The 22,040-nt window shown below is 35.9% G+C and overlaps 4 protein-coding genes across 5 annotated transcripts; all 4 read right to left on the bottom strand.

Moving 5' to 3' along the window:
• Positions 1 to 154: 154 nt before the first annotated feature.
• LOC107031778 (WD repeat-containing protein 20 homolog) lies at positions 155 to 9,615 on the bottom strand. 2 transcript variants are annotated; one of them, XM_027919551.1, is made up of 12 exons: positions 9,141 to 9,615; positions 8,104 to 8,172; positions 7,420 to 7,731; positions 7,231 to 7,339; positions 7,048 to 7,141; positions 6,179 to 6,266; positions 6,003 to 6,086; positions 3,146 to 3,239; positions 2,978 to 3,065; positions 2,709 to 2,814; positions 2,526 to 2,618; positions 155 to 1,073 (listed from the first exon to the last, which is right to left on the bottom strand). In XM_027919551.1, exons 1-12 carry the CDS (start codon positions 9,330 to 9,332, stop codon positions 678 to 680), a joined length of 1,725 nt encoding a protein of 574 aa, XP_027775352.1. In that variant the 5' UTR covers positions 9,333 to 9,615; the 3' UTR covers positions 155 to 677. The 2 variants fall into 2 exon arrangements, with proteins under 2 accessions (XP_027775352.1, XP_015088737.1); XM_015233251.2 differs by lacking the exon at positions 8,104 to 8,172 and having other exon boundaries at positions 9,141 to 9,612.
• Positions 9,616 to 11,927: 2,312 nt separating this feature from the next.
• LOC107029688 (fasciclin-like arabinogalactan protein 12) lies at positions 11,928 to 12,838 on the bottom strand. Its single transcript, XM_015231128.2, has one exon. It carries the CDS (start codon positions 12,774 to 12,776, stop codon positions 12,057 to 12,059), a length of 720 nt encoding a protein of 239 aa, XP_015086614.1. The 5' UTR covers positions 12,777 to 12,838; the 3' UTR covers positions 11,928 to 12,056.
• Positions 12,839 to 14,083: 1,245 nt separating this feature from the next.
• Positions 14,084 to 15,013, bottom strand: LOC107030659 (fasciclin-like arabinogalactan protein 12). The gene has a single exon (XM_015231932.2). It carries the CDS (start codon positions 14,961 to 14,963, stop codon positions 14,190 to 14,192), a length of 774 nt encoding a protein of 257 aa, XP_015087418.1. The 5' UTR covers positions 14,964 to 15,013; the 3' UTR covers positions 14,084 to 14,189.
• Positions 15,014 to 20,285: 5,272 nt separating this feature from the next.
• On the bottom strand, positions 20,286 to 22,039 carry LOC107029717 (serine carboxypeptidase-like 50). Its single transcript, XM_015231160.2, has one exon. The coding sequence runs from the start codon at positions 21,846 to 21,848 to the stop codon at positions 20,442 to 20,444; it is 1,407 nt and encodes a 468-aa protein (XP_015086646.1). The 5' UTR covers positions 21,849 to 22,039; the 3' UTR covers positions 20,286 to 20,441.
• Between the last annotated feature and the right edge of the window lies 1 nt (position 22,040).

The following is a 22,040-nucleotide window of genomic DNA, read 5'->3' as shown; positions in this document are numbered from 1 at the left end:
AATCATTACATGGTTTGCTAAAACAATACAACAAAGATTTCTCATCGAATTCACGATGTTTTTGCCCTTCAAAGGGTACATTTCAAAACCTCATACTAGTCTCAATTAGAGTTTCATCACACTAACAACTTCTGGTTCAGCAAACGAATAATCATGAGTTGCATAGGAAAAATTTCATGAAAAAATGCCTTAAATAAGCTTTATCAGCCTCATACGCCGCGGCCAAAATATTAGACAGGGCAAAACATGAGGTAATCCAATACAAAAATGTCAACCAGTAGTTACTAGGAAAAATTGCCTACAGAGGAAGAAAAAAAGGAAAGAAAAGAACAAAGAGGGGAAAAGGGAGGGGCTGGGAGAGTTCTAGCAGGGTGGGAACTAGGAATTTCGCATCTCAAAAGGCAATATCGATTATTTCAGCCCATCAGCTTAGAAGTTCTTGTTAAGCATTTCATACTTACCGCTAGGTACATACTGTTCTTCCGACCTTGTCTTGCTCCCAGCAGCATCTTCATTGTTCGCTATACAATTGGTCAGTTAATCTCATCGAGCAACCTCATATCATGTGCTTATTAGAAATGAGCATACTAATTGAAGAGCAGTCAATGGTAGTATGTACGAAAAGGACCCCCACTTACTGCATCCTCTACTTTGCAACCCGTTGTATGATTGTTATGTCATTGCTTGTAATTCGAAGAAAGAGTCTTCCCTGATAACGATGTCTTCTCCTTTAGACTACTACTCAATAAAGAATCTGAGTTGCTTGATTGGCTTTCACCAAAGCCTGGTCTCATCCAGATCTTAATGTGCCCTTCCCGGCAGACAGTAAGCACTGATTCATGAGTGAATGTTAAACCAGAGAGTGGTTCAGTATGAACACGGTGAGTAACCAGGGGTGATATTTTTGGAATATCTCGCATACTTGGAGCAGGTTGCAAAGTACCCACGGGGCAAGCATTATCCCAATGTGATGACTGACTCCCGGTGCTGAAAGTTGGAGATCCACCAGGAGGACGGCGCATTGGTACTACAATCTCATCCATTTCCAGATCCCATAGAAGTAATTGTGTGTCCTGCAAAGACATGTGAAGTTTGTAGACAGTTGAGCAAGGAGATATAGGGTAGGTAAACGCAGCTGACCATAGAACTATTAACAAAAATATCTTATCATGAAATTATAAGTGACTTTGCAAATTCTATGCACATGAAACTATGAAACGTACAGCATCATCACTCTTGACTGTTTCTCACCTACATTAAAAATAACTTAGAACTACATTTTCATTTTGCTTCATCTTAACCACCGAAACAGAGTGATGCAAATCAAGCAAACCTTAGCCATTTGCCAGCTGATCTGGAAATGTTCGCCCATAACAGAAGTATCGGATAAGCATACTAAAGAAGAGAAAATCATCAGCTTAGCAGATTCCTTGTGAAGCTCAGAGCAAATACGCACCAGCTTCGAAATACCAATTTCATGACATGAGTGGAAAAAGATTTAAAATATATTTTTACAAAAAATATCCTTAGTTAAACTTCATGTCTAACATTACTCTGCTGTAGTGAGGATATCTCATTTTTGCGGAGCTCCAAACTCTGAGTAATTTTAGACCATAGCCAAAAATTAAATGGCAAATTTGAACCTTCTTTTCTTCAAGAATTTGGATATGTGAGTCCACCCATTTCACGCTGGAGAATTTTTAATGGAAAGGGAAATATGACACAATTTGTTAATGACAAGGGTCTGAATGGACCAAAAGTGTAACGGAAGGAAAAGTTGAGCAATTTCAGATAGTGAGGGGTAAGTTTGGACCTTTTCACAATAACAAATTACAATTACAATAAGATATTCACAGAATATTCTTTAAGATGCACACAAGATTGAAAAAGATATGTTAAGACATTTAGAATCAACCAGTTCCATTACCATCTATTCAAGGAGAGGATTACATTTCATACTCATAAATTTTAGACGGAGTAACTTAAATTTTCGGTACTTCAATTCAGGGAATCAAATTATTCGGCTTGGTACAAAATTCAGTCCTCATATATGAGTTTTATCAGACAGCCCCAAAGATCAATGCAGAAGTGTAAAAATATAGTAATGGCTATTTTTTTTTTTTTGCTTAGAGTAATAGCTATGACTATAGATGGAGAGATTTGAGGAAGCATGTCGCAGAAAAACAACCTATGACAAATGAAATGCAGTGGATGCAGAATGTCTAGATTTTACCACAAACAAAAAACATAATCACTTGGTACATCTGAACATGAGTAATCTTGAACATGCGAAAATTCCTACTAAGGAGCAGAAAATGAAATATAATAGGTAACAAAAGCCTGACCAGAGGGATAGGTCAAGTTCTGTTACAAGGAGATCAATTTTTTGATTTTGAGTTCTGTTCCTTCATTGAGCAAGTTAGCAAGATACAAAATTAATTTAACTCAGATGAAATGTTCATCTTGAGACATGAATCTAGTTTTAATAGTGATTCAGGCAGCCTTATGCTTCATTTAAACAATACCTGACCAACAGAACCAAATCGGTAGACAACATTTTCATCCGTAGCATCTGAATTTGGTGCTGACCAATATGAATCAAATGCCACTCCGCTTACCTATCAGACAGGAGTCAAGACTGTAAGGAAGACTTGAATTCCACAGAGAAGAAAAGATAAGTCATTCTTATTTATCAGCTACAAACTCACCCAAGAATTGTGTCCCTCACCCCATGCAACTACTTTCCTTTCTTCCATGCTCCAAACTTGAACTAGGTCATCTTCTCCACCAGTTAAAATGTACTTCCCATCCATACTGTCAGTTTATTCACTTTCAGTAAAACTTTTCTCTAGTCAAAACATTGACAATAAGGAGTTTTTTTTCTTGGGGGCGGGGGGGAATCCCAAGTTCAAATTTGAAGGAAAAAGCTAATTCAAGACACAAATATATCTTTTACCTAAAACCACCACACACTCACCTCCATGCACAACACAATAGAGCACCATAGTAGCTTTTCCCACCACATATAAGCTGTTCATTTTTATAGTCAAACACTCTCAGATAACCTGCATTTACTTAGCCGTTACTAATAATCAGAAGGACAAAAGAAAATGATCCAGAAGTAATCATCAGATGAAGAAAATACCATCTCTCCCTACAGTTGCAATATAAGCCCCATCATTTGAGATAGCAATGCTATTGATTGAACCTTGACAAATATGCCATCTAGCTATAGGATTCTGCACAACGAAAATGAAGAAAGAACTATAAAAAATGAATAGAATCAGCTTGTAGCATATACGGTGAGAAGGTTCATTTTTTGTTTATAAGAAGATGAAACAGGATACCACATTTTGTTTTTTTTTCTAAATGGCAAAACCATGTCAGATTAACATAGAAGGTGATATTTAAAAACGAATATTCTATTATTTCAAAAAAATCACAACTTGTTGAAAATCATTTGCCTAAAAATAGCCAGCCACAAAAAGTATACAAGGGAGAGGAGGTGGGGCTTCTACTACCAAGAAAGATAAGTGTATAGATACAGTGATTGGAGAAAAAAGGTATAGCAGGAAAATTAGACAATAAAATAGTTTGTGCAAGACATAAACTCCATCTGGTTAGTTCTCCACTATATCCTTGAAATAAGGTGGTGAATAGGAGAATTGCAAAACCACAGCAATGGTTGACAAGGACTAAGCTTTCTGGTTTCCAGAGAGAGAATTTTGCAGAACCAATTTGTTGATGGTGATTTGACAAGATAAAGGCAATTTAACAAAACTCTAAGGCTTGATAAATTGGGCTACTTTAATATGTTTATACCTGTGTGTTTCACACTTTCACTTATTCTTATTTTATTCTTTCCCAGATGGCAACAATCCATATTTTGTCTCAATGTGCCACTTAGCATATAGAGGTAGTATTACAGGGCCAAAGGATGAAGAGAGGAAAAAAGACAGATGTCACAGTTGGAAATAATAGATTTGGATCAAGAAAGAAGAAGAGGTTCCATACGAGAATCAATATAAGAAAAATGGATAATTGTCCATGTTGAAGTACGTGAAATATAAATCTAAACCCCATCAAATAAAAGAATATCTTTGTTTCGAATAGGCTCGAAAGATTAATGAAGCTATTAGTGAGGAGTTAGAAAGGTCTAGTCACTAGCATTGTGCCTGTGCCTTGAGGATGAGGCTTTTAATAATGGGTTCATCATAAAAATATCAGGACCGATGCCAAATTCGCTGTCTTCATACACAGTTTTGCAGTCCTAGACAGAAGCGATGTGAACAATGACAACTAAATGGGGATTTTAAACTTGGCCAAATCAAACTACAATCAGTTAAGCTAAAAACTATGCAATCAAGAGCAATAACCTACCTTATTTCCTCCACTATCTAAATCTATAATTTGACAGGAATATATGCTGAATCATATTGCTCCAATGACATGTCAAAGAAATATGAAAACTATGAAGCATTTTGCACTGCAACAGCTTACTACAAAAAATGCAATTGCAGAACGAGTACATCCATTACTCTTATGCAGAAGAATTTTATCCACTGTTTGAACAAATAGATACTTCGGCTTTTCCTTAACTTTGACTCTCTTCTGGATTTTCCATGTCTATATTTTCAACTTTGTTGGTAAGTTTGAACAGTGTACCATAATCCAGTCTAATATTGTTGGACGCATACAACGTGACCCTCTCAAATTAACACAACTAACAGAGAAGGATAACTTCCAAAAATGCAAACAACAAAGTTTGTTAAATCATGAGAAAGAGCCACTTAAGAGCTAATTGCAATCTCAATTCTCCCGTTCACACATCTGACCTTTCAGCATAGAGAATACCTCAAAAAGAGTGTATTTTTAAGCACACTGACAACATTTACAATTGCAGAACATGGTTGTTTTGAACCATGCTTCATTTCTCTAAATGAAAAAAGAACTAATGTACAACATATGGCTACATTAATTAGAAGTACACCCCCATATAACAAGATGTAACAATTAAAGGAATATATGCCCTTTTCCCATCATATTAATCAAACAGAAGGAACATGTGTGTGTTTTCTGATAATTGTTCTGATTAAAATGATTTGAAAAGAACATAAAGAAAAGCAATAAAGAATTAGTAAAGTATATACTTATCTAAAAAAGAGAGTAAAACATCCATTAGATATATAATGTAAATACAGATTTTATTTGATTGCACAACTTAGTTGCGCGGACTCTTCACTTTTGATGCCGCACCCGCGTCAGATTCTCCAAAAATACACTACATTTGGCGAATTTGACACGCACCCGTTGACATTTTTGAAGAGTCCGAGCAACATGGTTGCACAATATACTTTTTCATACAGAGTAGAAATGATCATATCGGACTGACGGGTGCAAGGAACGTACAATAAAGGGTAAAGTGAGAGATCACTTGAAATGGTTTAGTCATAACCTATATTGAACATCACAGACACCAGCATAGGTGGGAATATGATGATCTAAGGTGATGAAAGAGAAATAAGGTGATGTAAAGTTTATGCATGGAAATAATCTTAGTATTACCTATAACCTATCCAAATCAATGCTTATTTAGCTAAAAAATGATGAAATACAAATAAATAATACATGTAGGATATAGAAACTAGTTGAGATTTAAGGCTTCGTTATTGCTTTATACTAGCATCAAGTTTACCATCTGTCCCGAGTCTTTTTATTCTTTTGTTCAGGTAAGAGACTTGTATATTTGTATAGGGTTAAGTGTAAGGTTCAGAGAACCTCCAATATGCTTTACAAGTCAAATTATTTAGTATTGAAATTTAATGAACCTAAACAACATGAAGTTGATGCACAAATGCATACAGCCAAACCCAAATACTTTGAGAATTTGGTGTGATTGATCTCAAAAGATAAAAAAAATTGGCAAATGATTGGAGACAGCAAGAGACTATTGTTGCTTTATTTCTCAGTATACATATCTCAACATCCATAAGCATGAGTACCTTACTATAGCGTGCATGGGAAACAGAAAATTGAGTTTGATCCTTGATGATTGGAAATGAAGGATCAGCAGAACCGTCTTTGCTCTGAGAAACAACAAAAGGTGCACATTGGTCTAACTGAAGTTAGAAATATGAGAATTGGAAATTAGTAAACATCATTTGGATTCAATATTTACCTTATCATAGACATAAAAGTTTCCATCCGCATGAGCAACAACAAAAGCCCCATCACTGTTAGGCACCCATGCGATACTAGTACAACGACTGGTGTTGAATGCAAAGGAAATTGTTAACTTGGCAAATAAATCACTATTTTTTTTTCGGGTTATCAAAAACACCTCTTTGTTTTTTGTGTTACCATCACACTTAAATCATATTTTTGTTTTCATCCTTATACTTCATACACTAATCTACTTGTCCTCCCTCAACTCCGGGTGGGGCAAGTTTGTACATGGGAGGTGTCAAAGCATCTAGATAGACCGATACTTAACAAGACATACATTAATAAGCTAATGGGATTTTCGTTAAAGATTATTGATTGTTTTCTAAAAATGTTGTTTTGAAACATGAGTTGGTGTGCTGCAGAGAACATTTCGTATCATAAATGTCATTTAATAAATGTACTGCAAAAGAAGCATATTTTCTGGATGATACAACTATGATCACCAATTGAATATGCAATTTCCGACCCCATAAAATGGGAAATAACCAGCTCAGTGGCACTTAATTCAATAACGTTATTATGCCAATCAGCAAATGAGGCTTCCATTTATACAGAGTTAGCAAGATAGTTAATAATAAGATTCCACCTTTATCAAAATCGAAAGCTATCCACTACAAGGGAAAATTTAGGGAGCTAACAAGGTATACTAGCCATCAAAAAGCATATATGACACATGTCTAACTAAATATTCATCTATTTCAAAAGTCAACTATATAAAATGTCAAGGAAGCCTAGCTGTATAAACATTACTCCCCAAAGACAAGATAACAACAAGAAAGCATTTAAGATAATAACAATGACGATATTATTTGAGAGCCTTGCCTGTTGTTGACAACACCATCCTTGTTGTAATGTTGTGCCCCAATAAGCTTCTTCCCAACATCTTGTAGTTGTTGCCGTAAAGATACTGAATAAACTGCAAGTGTCAAAACAGACAGATTGAGAAAAGGAACCTAGTGGAAGCTGTAATTCATATGTCACATTGACTGATAGAACGAAATTTACCATCTCCAGAATTTAACCCAATGAGCAAGTCATGTCCTTCCTTTGCATCTGGATCAAATGCATGGCAAACGGGGTTTGAATTGCTGAAATGTATAGACTTTATAGGGTCCTATATTGGACAGTAAATCTATCATAATCCATATCATCAAATCTACCATCTCAGAGAGCAAAATATGTTGATGAGCTTACCTTATCTCGAGAATTCAAATCACTGATAAAAATTGCATCACCAACATTGAACACTAAATAGGTTCCTTTGCCATCAAAATTTGAATTACCAACAGAACTACTTGAACTTGACACCCCAAATGATCCAACCCTACCACTCAGGCCACTGATAGACTTACCTCCACCATTTCCTCCAACAAAACTAAGTGTTTTACTACCGTTTCCACCTAAGAACCTTGCTGCAGCTGACCTAACACCACTGGTCACTCCAAAACTTGATGATGATTGGGGCTGCGCATGTGCCGGCTTATCCTTGAGATGAGCAAGAGTCACCTGAAAATCAAAATTATTTCAGTATTATCTCAATATGGACTCTCTATTTGGGATAAAAAGACCAACGGATTCTCGATTTGGAGCGAAAAGTCAGATAATGAATTCTCAATTTGGGGTGAAAAGACACAAAAATTTAACCAATTAACTGTAAAAATTCATTGCTCAGAAGTTCTCAGCACAACTAAGTGGCAAAAATCTTGAAAATTTGGCAGAACGACAACAACTATACCCAACAAAAACTACCTGAACTTAAAATTAACCTTTGTTATATATGAAAAGGCTATGTTAGGGTATGAGCCTTGACAGATCCTCTAGGTAACCTGCTACACCCACAAATACTGAAATACAGGTTCCAAGTAAACTTAAAGTGACCTCTTTTTTCTTGTTTTTAGGAGAAGGATTGTGTAGGGGCACGGACCTCCATTGATCCACTGCTCCACCCTAACATGTTACATCCACAAAATCAATACAGGTGCCAAGTAAACCTAAAAACAAGGAAAAAGATACCGAGGCAAAACAACAAGTAGTGGTAGAAATATAAAAATAAGGAAAAAGAACGACAAAGAATAAACTCTGGGAAAAGGGAACAACTACTAACTAACCTTCTACCCTCATCCTCGAACTCAAACTAAATGTTTAAATTAACCCATATTAGCCAACCCCTTTCCAAAACTCAGCTCATAAATCCAATTTTGAACATCTTACAAACCACTAAAGTTGAAATCATCATCAATAAACACAACTAAGAAGGAAAAAGACAAGAAATCACCAAAGTTTAGAATAATCGTTATACCTGTGTTACAGTCTCTTCAGAAGATATCGACACGAAACAACAAGTAGTGACAGAAATCTAAAAGCAAGAAAAGAAACGAATAATAGTAAACTATAGGAAAAGCGAACAACTACTTACTAACCTTCTACCCTAATCCTCGAACACACACTAAATGTTTGAAATTAACCCATATTAGCCAAACCCCTTCTAAAGCTCAGCTCAAATATCCTGTTTAGAACATCTTACAAACTGCTAAAGTTGAAATTAACATCAATAATCGCAATTAAGAAGGAAAAGGACAAGAACTCGTCAAAGCTTAAGAGCGAATCGTTATACCTGTGTTACAATCTCTACATGAGCATAATGACAATACCGAAGCAAAACAATAAGTAGTCATAGAAAAATAAGAAAAAGAAACGAGGGAACAACTACTAACTAGCCTTCTACCTTAATCTTCAAACTCATACTAAATATTTGAAATTAACCCATATTAGCCTAACCCCTTCTAAAGCACAGCTCAAAAATCCAATTTTGAACATCTTACAAACCACTAAAGTTGAAATTAACATCAATAAACACAATTAAGAACGAAAAAGACAATTACCCACGAAAGCTTAAGAGCTAATCTTTATAATACCTGAGTTACAGTCTTTCCATGAGCATAATGAAGAAGCCCAGCAGGGTGAGTCTTCTCATACTGAAGCTTGTATCTTCCTTCTGGGGTTTTGAAATACGTCTTCAAACCAGGTGATTGTGCGTTGTTACTGCTATTATTCCCCGGTGCCGATGAAGACGACATCGAATTACTACTAATCCCAGAATTCATCATTCTTCACCAAATCAAAATAAAAAAAAATAAATATATATGTTCCTATAAAAAATTCAACATATGGGGTTTATGAGATCATTTAAACAATTGATTTATGAGTCTTCTGGGGTGTCAATTGCTTCTAGATCAAGTGTTTTGTGAAGGATGATATTGACTTTTTTTCACCTATTTCTTCTTCTTCTTCTCCTTGTGCTGCTGCAATTCCTTTTTGCTTTTTGTATTTGTTTTTTTAACTTCTTATTAAGGTTTATGTTTATGTCTAATTTGAGATTTTAGCCTTTTGGGAGTTTGCAAACAAAATAAACAAAACTTTCAATTGTGTCCCTTTTTAAGAGATAGGGTTTAATTATGGTATTCGAATTAGGGTCGAAGGTTGATAAGGTAATTAAATATTATCTCGCTTCTCTTGATACTTTCGTTTGGATAGATATAATATGTTATTTCCTAATGTATGATATAATATCGTTTTGTGTTATTGAATATATAATGTCTAAATAGACTATATTGTTTTAATTTCTGGTGTTACGTAATGTAACATGTTAAGCAATTTAAAGGACAAATTTGCAAGAAAGAAGGAGAGGGTATGGTATGAGATAAAGTTATTATTAAGAAAAAGGGAAAAATATTTGAAATATATTCGAACTTTGATCGAAATTGTTGTAGCAATATAATTTTAGAAATGACCTTTTTACCCCTGTGCTTTAATAGTGTATTTTAAAGGTTTATATGTTCTCATGTGCACATTATAAATATTTCATTTTTATAAATATTAGCGTGTTCACGTAAGCGAATTATACTTTTAAAATATACTATTAAATAGTGTAGGAGGTAAAATGTCCTCCATATAAAGTTTGATATCCTAACAACAATTTAGGTCAAAATTAAAATATTTTCATACTCTTTTCCCCAAAAAAAAAAAAGGCAAATTATAAAGTATGATTATTAAATAAAAAATAAAGTAACTATGCAACCACACCAAATGGACCGTTGCATAAAATGAGAATTTAATGATTACCTAATGATGAATTTAAATTTTAATGATACGATACAATAGTATTTAAATAATAATTAAAATAAATATTTAATTTAATTTAACAACACAATGCAATACAATTGGCAACTAACATCCAAATAAGTTGTTAATAGTTGTAGTATTAATCCCATAATTTTATGTTCTTTATTATATTATTTTATTCATAATTTCCTTTTTCTCATTCCTTATTTTTGATAGTACTTTAATTTGACTTTTCACTTCTACTATTTTTATTCTTAAAATAAAAATATATCAAAAATAACTTTTATATCTCCCGAAATAGAATAATATGTGCCCTCAATTATATGTCTAAAAATATCAAATCATCCAAAAACAAAGAAAGATAAAAGTAACAATGATGTCGTTGATAAAAGCAACTATATCTTGTTCTTTAAATATCTCTATTTAACTTTCACTATTGAATTATTTTTCCAAAGCTAATTGTTTGAATGACTTATTATTACTTATAATTATGAATTTTATTTGAATACCAAAATTGGGGTTTTAGATGTGAAGTTAGTTTGAAATTACTATTATCAAGTCTAAATTTCAAATAAGTTTGAAGTTAAACCATACAAATTCTCAATGTTTATATCGTTCCATTTAAATTGATATAATTTTTAGGAAAAATATACAAATACCCTCAGACTATGATCGAAATTCCAAAGACACATCTTAACTATTCTAAGGTCTTATTATCCCTAAACTAATTTTTCTTGTTATTTTATACACTTTTTTGGCTAACGTGATATTCAAATATCTCCATGCGCCTTAATTGTGTGGAGTCACAGAGTGTGCCATGTAAGAAAAAAGGCGTATAAAATTAAAAAAAAATTCAGGAGATAATAAAAAATCAACTTAATTAAAACGTATCTCTGAAATTTTGATCAATACTTCGAGAATATACCTCACATGGGAAAGAAGTTAATATTTTTCTTCTATAAAAAAATGAGAAAAGGGTATAAATAAAAATTATATAAAGTAGGAAAAACAAGGGGGCCTATATATATGTGTGGTTCCTTTAATATTCTTTAGTGGAGGTTGCACAACAAAACAATAAAGATTCTATAAACATGATAAGAATTACATAATATGTCTATTTTTCATAAAAATAATAAAAGATTCTACAAACATGATAAGAAATATACATAATATGTCTATTTTTCATAAAAATAATAAAAGATTCTACAAACATAATAAGAAATATACATAATATGTCTATTTTTCACAAAAAAAAAATAGTGTGGACAACTACAAGTGGAGTTGAACTTAGAATTTTTTCTTCCCTTAAATTATCAATAGGGATTGAATCTTTTTGTCTCACCATTAGTATTACTATAAGAATTTCAAATAAAAAAAATTTAAATATGCAATATAAGAAGTAAATAAATTAAAATATCCTTATATACGATGTTAATTTTCTAATAAATGAAATTCATATAAGGTTTTTGTGTCCCTAACTCCGCCACAAACATACACTCCCCTCATAGTTTGCCCTTCTAGTATTTGGTCGTTCAAGATCTTTGATCTTTATTTCAGACTCGATAAAATATAGGTACCTCTTGAATACAAATATCAAACTTATAATAACCAAGATCAATTCTTGAAAACACTCAAAATTCATTTTCAATGAAATATAGGTAAAGAATCACAAGCATACATACACACAAATACTAACATGATCATCATACTTATAAACTCAAAAAAAATGCAGTAGAAAACAAGAAAACGAAAATCATCCCATTGTACATTTCTTGAAACAGAGAAGTAGCAGAGGAAGCATATTGTTTTGATGAAGAATCAGAGGATCCTGCTTTCTTTTTACGCGTTATAGGTGTTGGTGCTGGTGCTGGTGCTGGAGGAACAAAGAATTGTAACGGAAGAAGAACGTTGTCTACTTGATATATAGCCAATTGGTTATCAGTATATATTGTATTTGATATACTTGCATTCACAATTCCTGTTGTAATGTTAACTGAACTTCCAATTGTTGTTATATTTATTGGAAACTCTCTATCCGTTGTTCCTCCAGCTTGTGTTCTTAAAGGGTTGCTAGCAGTTTGGAATTGAGTGAGTGAATAGTATGTAGGAAGGATATGGAATTGGATAAGTTCAGCTTTTTGTTGATCGTTAAACGAGTTCAACGTGCCTGCTTTCATGTTTAAAAATGCATTATCTGTTGGCACAAACATTGTGATTCCATTGTTGGAATTGTTGAGTTGTGAGGTGATTTCATTGAGTTGTTGTGTGTTTTGTAGTAGACGTATGAACGTTGAACATTGACCTGCTTTTTCGAGTATCTTTGTCACGTTTAATGGAGGTGGTGGACCTGGAGCCGGAGCTGGAGCTTGTGACAAAATGCCAATGCATTTCAACAAGACAAAGAACAAGATCAAGAAAATGTGTTTCATTTTCTTTTTTCGGTTTAGTTTTGTTAGATGTTGTGGAGGAAGAGTTGTGTAATTGTGTTTATTTATATGTTGAGAAGTTAGATTTCTTGTTTTGAAAACAATGAAATAAAAAGGTTTGTGGGGTATTTTGTTTGAAGAAAATTGAGTGTAAAGTTAGGTGAAAGAGTATAATTTAAGGTGAGAAGGAACATCATATGTTTTGATAAGCTCAGAGTAGCTGTTAGTTTGCTTCTGATGGGAGGAAAAACAGCTGGGAATAATGGAGGTGAGTTTTTGTGGGACGGGAGCGTTGGAGCAACGGTAGAGTTATTCCTGTGTGATTATAAGCTATGATGCTCGGACTGTATAAAAATCGAATATGTGTCATATCTTTCAGAAATAGTAATCCGTTTGTTTTACTTTATGTGTCCTAGTTACTGTTTGGAGAGTAAAAAATGATTTCTTTCATTTATCATAACTTTTTAAATATTTACTTGTTATGTAGTTTGTAAATATTTTTGATATTATTTCATTTTTTTCTTTTAGAGATTTTAAGTTTGAACTCACAAAAACTAGTTAATTTGACCCTCATATTTTGAATCAGGTTAGGATAAATTGAAACGAATACATTTTTAGGAGGATAAAACACAAGTTCGAGAACATTTTTGGTGAGTCCTAGCAAGGTCACCGCCTCACGGGAAGCAATCTTAACTCACTTTGGTTGGGTGTGACTCTTTATCGGATCCTATGTGAACGTGGAATACTTACATGTATCGAGCTGCCATTTTTGTCATATACTAAGGATCCTATGGGGAAAAATAGACAAATGCAATCATAAAATCATTATTTATGGTTATGGTGGGACAGGAGGGCTAATTAAGATGTAATTTCAACAGTCACAAACTCACAATTAACAAATTATTGGTACAACTAATGAGATTAATGTAAGATAACAACTTGTAATAATCCATCAGATACTTGCTTTTTTGGTTATTAGGTAGGTGTTTTGCAATTCAAATACAGATAGATACGCACAACGCTTAATATCCATCTTATACCGTCAAAATTTCAAGTTAAGTTTAGGGTGTTTTGTTAATCATAGTAGTAGTTGAACTATTTGCAAGCGGGAAAAGGGTCAAAATTACCCGTCATCTATATGAAATGGTCTAAATTTATCATCCGTTAATATTAGAATTCAAACGTGTCCTCACAATTCTTAAAATGGAGGACTAGATTTGCCTTTGTTTTCATCGTTGGAAGCTTAACACACACGTGTCCCCCTCGTTGAGTCATACTTTTTTAAACGAACTAAAAATATGCACCTTCTGTATATTTTAGGATAATATTTTTTGCTTATGTATCAAACCAAATTTACATGACAGAAACCAAAACTACAATTGAATGAAATCACAACAATAGCATAACTTCAACATATTAGCTCATATATACAAAACAAAACACAGCCAAGAAGAAGAGAAGTTCGCGAGGCGAGTTGATTACACCAGAAGAAACAGAGGAAACAGAGTCAGAATCCAACGAATCATCATTGTTTTTAGGGTTAGGTGGTGAAGGAGCTGGTGTTGGTGCTGGAGGGACAAAGAATTGCAATGGTAGAAGTACTTTGTCCACTTGATAAATAGCCAGTTGACTATCAATGTAAATCGTATTCGAGATACTTGCATTGACAATTCCAGTTGTTATATTAACTGAAGTTCCAGTTGTTATATTAACTGAAGTTCCATTTGTTGTTATATTGATAGGGAATTCGCGGTTACTAGTCCCACCGGCTTGTGTTTGCATCGGGTTGCTAGCTGTTTGGAACTGTGAAAGTGAGAAGTATTGAGGGAGAACATGGAATTTGATCAGTTCCGATTTCTGTTGATCGTTTAAAGAGTTCAAAGTACCTTCTTTCATGCTCAAAAATGCATTATCTGGTGGTACAAAGATAGTGATGCTGTTGGAGTTGTTGAGTAATGATGTTATTTGGCTGATCTCTTGAGTTGTCTGCAACAAACGGATAAACGTCGAGCATTGTCCTGCCTTTTCTAGGATTTTCGTTACGTTGGTTGGGCCAGGTGGTCCCGGAGCAGGAGCCGTAGCTCGAGATGGTGGTGGAGTTGGAGTTGGAGATGGAGATGGACCTTGAGCCAAAATGCCAATGCATTGGAGAAACAACAAGAGAAAGGTTGACACTAAGTTGTGCTTCATATTTGGTTTAAGCTTAAGTTGAAATTGCTCTGGTTGTGGCAAAAGAAGATTGCACTACTTATATAATGAGAGCGTGACTTAGTAGTCAATGAAATGCATGGTTCTCAAGTTCAAATCACTATATAAAAAATAATCTTTAGCGGTAATTAATTAACGACAATAGATTAATTGCCACTAAATATGTATTTTTAGCAGCAATTAACACTCTTTGTATATGTCGCTAAAGCCTTTAGCGATATTAAATCCAATGACACTTGACTAATGCCGGTAAAGACTTTAGCACATTAATGTGTCCATTTATTGCCGCTAAAAGTTGTTTTTGTTGTAGTGAGTCATACCGGAGACGGAAAAAAACTAGGTAAACCCAAAATACTTGTGATGGTAGGAGGTAACAGATATTTAGTGGATGCACGCAAACTGACCGGACACCGCAAACATCCAAACAAAACAAGAAAAAGAGAGAGAATGATGGAATAAAGGTAGTGGGGTATGGGATGAAAGTAAAATGAAGGTGATATTTGGTGAAAGGTTACATGTAAGGTGAGCAAGTGGATTGATAAGATATTGATGATGTTATAGCAGCTTCTGTTTTTTTTGCTTATGATGGAAGGTAAAGAATCATAAGAACTTTAAAATGGTTTCCCACCTGGTTTGATATTCGTATTGAAACTCGATTAAATAGAATTTGCATGGGAAGTTCCATACTAGGTAAAACACTTCCTAACAAAGACAATTTCATATCTAGGACTCGAATCTGATCAAGGTCTATGATTAGGATAGAAAAATACTTACCGCTCGACCAATAGTCATTGTTGGTTAATTTCTCTATTATGATTTTTGCTAGGGTGAATCTTTCTAGTTGGAATATGTACTCAATTGCTAATCATAATTGATACAAATGGTGGGACTATAAATGGCTAATTTAGTTGCAACATCATGGTCACAATCAAAAATATATTGGTACAACTAATGATAATGTAAATGCAATATAACAAAGATTATATATCAATTAGTTGGTTATGATTTTTGCAATATCAATGCATGACAAGATAGCACAACCAAAATTTAGCAGCTAAAGGTGGAAATACTCATAAGTTTGTCACTCGAGACATTACAACTATGCCTCGGTTCCAAACAAATTCATTAGAACGAGAAGTTGTTACATAATCGTAAGTGATTAGTATCAAAGATTCCTTGACACCATAGTCTTTCATTACCCATAACTTAAAATTGCAGTCCTTGTCCTCCGCCCAATAATTATATGTAGAATAAAAGAAAAACATTCCTCTCAATACTGAAACAAAATGGTCGATGAAGTGTTAGCACGGGCATAGATCACACATTTATAAGTTGTCACATCATTCAATTAACTACGCCTTCATCCCAAACAAGTGAGTGTACAAATGAGGAAGTATTTGGTAATGTAAGTACATTAGTTATCTGCTCCATACCATACAGTTACAAATGGACCTGTTTATCGATCCCAACAGTTATACTTCAGATCTACTGATACTCGACACATAGAACTACAAAACAAAGAAAAGAATCGTGTCCCCAAACAAACCTTCTTGGAAATGAGTATGAGCGCCTACTTTAAATTGTGCTGTGCATCCCTTGCAGCAACCGCACAAGGAGTTACTTTCAAATCTGCAACATCTTTGTGCTGTGCATCCCTTGCAGCAATATCATATATGCATAATGTGATCGAGTTGTCATGGCACCATCTTCTCCCATAAGCAAGGTTTAGACAGGGATAAAACAAACAAAACCACAGAAATACACCTTTATCTCAAACAAGCTAGTACAGAAATGAGAAAGTAAGTTGAAACAATATCAGAAGAACATGAACTTCTCTCTCCACAGATATTGTCTTTGACACTTCCAAGATCTTGTACCAACCCTTCTGTTGGCTCAACTTGAAAGATCTCTCAGACATCATCAGTGTTTTACGCATATCTATGTTGCTTCTGTTGGGAATTAAACACACAACACACACAAATAATCTAGAGAAAAGAGAAACAGAACACAAACGGGACACACAAGAATTTAACGTGGTTCGGTTTCCCTACTCCACGACTGTAACAGGAGGATTTTATTTCACTTGTGCTACTGTTGAATTACAAATACAAGGATCATATTTATAGGAAAGCCAAATGGTTAACCTAGGGTTTCAGTAATGGGTCGGGCCGGCTCACAAGCCTCCACAAAGCCCAACAATCTCCCACTTGGAGGCTTGAAGAATTTCAACTGTCATCCACTTAGAACACTTGTATGTCTAGTAATCTTTTTCAACTCTCTCCTGCTACAGCGGCCTTCTCATCAGTCAACTGAAAGGCCCGTTGAAGCTCCCCGAAGCTTCAACACATCAGTCACGGCTGAAACTGCCCTTGACTCGTCCTCGGTCCCTACCGGCTCCCACTTGAGACACGAACTGCCGGATCCTAGAACTCCCTGAGAACAAACACTCTCCATACTCAGCAAGAAATTTTCTGGAGACGTATCAACAGCTGGAATACTGGTTCTCTTGACCCACTGTCTTCTAGGAGCCTTGGCTGAAGCACGGCCGGTGCTCCCACTGCCACAAACGCCTCTGACTGGTCTTCCTGAACCTTTCCTTGCTCGTTCATCCTGAATCTGACCTGTGGCTCTGGGTTTCTTTCTTGCAAAGACAACCTTCTTCTGCCCACGAGATTCTGTGAACCGGACTTTGTTTTTCTTCTGAACTGGGACGGTCACTCCCTCAGACGGTAATCCGACAATATACAACGATCCTCTTTTTGTTCCACGAGCCATGACAAGATTGCCCCTCACGACCTTCCACTGCCCATTTCCGAACTTCACATGATGTCCCTGTTCATCCAACTGCCTAACAGAAATCAAACTTTTCGTCAAGCTTGGAACAACTCTGACATCCTTCAAGGTCCAGAAACCGACTGGCGTCTTCAGCACCATGTCACCCATGCCCGTAACATCAAGAGCTCTATCGTCTGCAAGCCTTACCTTTCCAAAGTCTCCAATAACCAGATTCTGCAATGCTTCACTGCTGTGGGTAGCGTGAAAAGAAGCACCAGAATCCATGACCCAGGAATCCACATTGCTCTCCGCGCAACAGATAAACAAATCCTCGTTGACGCTGTCTTCTGCAATGTTGACTTGTTTGTCTTTCTGGCATTGATTCCTGAAATGCCCCACCTCCTTGCAGTTCCAACATGTTACACCTGAGCCATCCCGAGCCTTTGACTGACTCCTTCTTCGGTTCCTGCTCCCACTACCTCTGTTATTTCCTCTGCCTCTGACGACGTTTAGCATATCACCTGATGATTCTCCAGAACTCCTTCTTCTGACATCCTCGCCAAGAACGAGATCACGAATCTTCTCAAAGGTGAATCCATTAGGTCCCACTGAACTGGCAACTGCTGTAACCGTTCCGGACCAACTGTCAGGCAATGATGATAACAGTAGTAAAGCTTGAACTTCATCATCGAACTTAATGCCAACTGACAAAAGTCTGGCTAAGATCGAATTCAATGAGTTGATGTGCTCGGTAACTGAACTGCCTTCCTTCATCTTTGTGTTCACCAACTCTCTAATCAGAAAAATTTTGTTTGCTGCAGATGGCTTCTCGTACATGTTAGACAAGGCTTCCAAGATGCCTTTCGCTGTCTTCTCCTTAAGAATGTTGAACGCAACATTCTTGGTCAACGAGAGTCGGATAACTGACATAGCTTTCCGATCCAAAACTGCCCACTCTGCATCAGACAATTTTCCTTGCTTGTCACCCAACACTACGTCCAAATCTTTCTGAACCAGCAAATCTTCAATCTGCATCTTCCACCAACTGAAATCTGTACCATCGAACTTCTCAATTCGGAACTTCCCATCTTCTGCCATCTCAAAGGACTTCGGCAATTCCCTTAACGGCGTCTACAGACAGCGGGCGGCGATTTGGACGATGCTCACGATCTGGACGCTCGCGGCTGGATCTGAGGCTCCTCGACGCGGCGGCCAACGGAACGGCGCGACGGACAGCACACGGACGACGGCTGTTCGCACCCTGCGCGGTTCTCCTAGCCGGCTGCTGCTTGAGGTTACCCACACGGTAACGGCGGCTACTCCTCCCTGCACACAGTTCTTCACACAAGAACCCTAGGTGACAATTTCTCACAGTTTGTGTTACAATGTTGTTGAAACCTCGCTCTGATACCAATTGTTGGGAATTAAACACACAACACACACAAATAATCTAGAGAAAAGAGAAACGGAACACAAACGGGACACACAAGAATTTAACGTGGTTCGGTTTCCCTACTCCACGACTGTAACAGGAGGATTTTATTTCACTTGTGCTACTCTGGAATTACAAATACAAGGATCATATTTATAGGAAAGCCAAATGGTTAACCTAGGGTTTCAGTAATGGGTCGGGCCGGCTCACAAGCCTCCACAAAGCCCAACAGCTTCGACTCCGGTGCAAATCTAGAGGTCAGATTTTTCATCACATAGATTCTAGGAGTCGGGTCTATGCATCTGTGTGTGAATACAGTCCTGAGATACAGCTGATAAATGCATATAATGACATATATAAGTACAAGGGTAGAGACATGCACGAAGCATCTTATATTTCGCGCAGGTCCGAGGAAGGCAACCTACCCTGATACAAGCATCAACAGTTGGTTACATGACTCGAACATGTGACCTATAGGTTACACATTGACAACTTTATGGTTGCTCTAAGATTCCCCTTTGAAATATATAAGTAGATGATTTGATTAATTAAAAAGTTGTTGAACTAAGATTAATCATCTCCCAATCCAATTTATATGACACCCTTTCCTTTTTAGTCAATCCCAGAAAGAATGACACATTTTCTTATTTGGCAAAGAAATCCACAAAGATGTACTCCCTCTATCTATTTTTAGTTGTAATGTTGCGCTTTTCGAAAGTCAATTTGACTAATTTTCAAAGTTGAATTAGATTATATTAATTTAATATTTTAAATAAAAAAATTTAGATATTCAAAAAGTCTACGAAAAGTACCATTGCATTTTTTTGCATATCAACATGCTAACTTGGTGAATCAGGATTTGTGATTCTTTTCTATGCTGACTCTTGGGTCACATTTATCAAAAAGCTTCAGCAAGGGCATATTGAATATCACAGACCTCCACGATTTACCATTTTCTTAAAATCATGTCTATTCTATCAAACAAGTACCTGTAACTGTAGTGCACCTGAATTGTTAGGATGCAGCATTTTAGTTTTTCATTCCCGGAAAACAAGAAGATATCGAGGATGAACCAGCATATGGAGCAAGAGAAATTATTGACAGCGAAATGCACTCCAAACATTTCTTAGAAAGTTTTACCTTTTATTTGTATTTAAGACATTTCAAAGTGTAACGATACAACAAACATAGAACTCAGATTTCTAGGAAGTCATAGTACAACTAACACAATAGTAGCACATGCAAGAGAGAACTCAAAGTGATTTACCCATATTGGTTGTCTTTTGCTTGAGCCTTGTGGCGAACAATCCCTTTTCCAATACCCAACCTTCGATCATCGCCTGAGAATTCACTGCCTGGTCGGTAGGCACAAGATGCCCTGCGTTCATTACCACAACATGAGTCAAATTCTCCCACTTCTGCACATATCCAGCGAGCTCGTCATTCACTCTCCAAACATTCCGCTCCGCCTCCAAAAACTTTCCAATTCCCTCCCACTTCATCTTCTTCATCCATGCCTCAGTTGACACCACTCCATCTCTCAAATCACACTGCCCCTGGTATAACAACACCTTAGTATTCTTAACCAAGAACTCCACCATGTACTTCACACTTTTCATCACGTCCTCGTGCAACACTTTGCCTACTAAATCACTGCATATATCGTAAACTATCGATTCTCTTGCATTTAAAGCCCTCTTAATCTCTACATTGCTAAGAAATTTAGCCACCAATTCATCTTCATAAGGCTTTAGCTTTCTAAAATCATATAAAGTCGCAAGCCCTGTCATATTACTCAACGTATTCAACACCCTTGATCTAGCACTCGTTGCCTCGCTCCAATTGCCATTTTTCGTAAGTCTAATTGCTTCCATTTGAAGTTTCTCCAATTGTATCTTTTGCTTCTCATTGATCAATCCAGAATAGTAAGCATTTACAGCATGAGTCCCCACTTGAGCTTCCGGATCCGTCAGTCCATTTCCAATAGCAACCCCAGCTAAATTCAACCGTCGCGATTTAGGCAAACCTTCATTCTTTTTCAGTGTATAGTACCCAAATCCAGGCACATATTTTCCAGCATAACTTTCACCAGTAACGTAAATTGGTCGATTTTCGAACAACTTATCTAATGCAACAAACTTCCTTGTAGCAATAAAAAGATGTTTAGCAACATCATGTTGGTTTCTTGGTATCTCTTCTGGATTTGAAGCAATACTAAATCCAGTTCCAATAGGATTATCAAGAAAAAGTACCCCAAATAAACGATTCCATGAACCAGGATTAGGTTTGAGCGTAAGCTGTTCGACATTTTGCCTCAGAGAAGACGAAACACGAAAAGGGCCAAGTTCATAAAAGTTCCCAAGCATGGAAGAACATCCAGGACCACCTTGAAGCCAAATGATAATTGGGGTTTCAGAAAGATCCAATCTTGGTTTCTGGGCTTCATAGTAAGTGTAAAAAATGGCTGAACCAGTTGTTGAGTTAACTGTTAAGTACCCAGATTTTGTTGGCAAGGCTTCTTTGGGAAAAGAAGATTGCAGAGTTACTGCTGCTGCTGATGATGATGAGGTAAAAAGACTGGTGAGTAACAAGATGAGCAGAAAAAGGTGAAGCTTTTTTGGTTTGGACTCCATGGATGAAAAAGCTTCAACAAAGGGCATTGACCTTTGTCACTGATAAAGTAGAGGTACTAAAGATTCAATCTTTTTACTAATTTATTGTTGTTCAACATGTCCATAAGTATGCAAATATATACTTATTTTTTAGACAGTATTCCTTGTTATGTACATTTTATACTGCTATAAAGTTTCCAGCACTTTTACTTGTCCAATAAATAGATATCTTCTTTTTAA

The sequence above is a fragment of the Solanum pennellii genome, chromosome 9, assembly GCF_001406875.1.
Source record: "Solanum pennellii chromosome 9, SPENNV200".
Lineage (NCBI taxonomy): Eukaryota > Viridiplantae > Streptophyta > Magnoliopsida > Solanales > Solanaceae > Solanum > Solanum pennellii.
The sequence above is the reverse complement of the archived record's forward strand: the minus strand, read 5'-3'. Positions and strand labels throughout refer to the sequence as shown.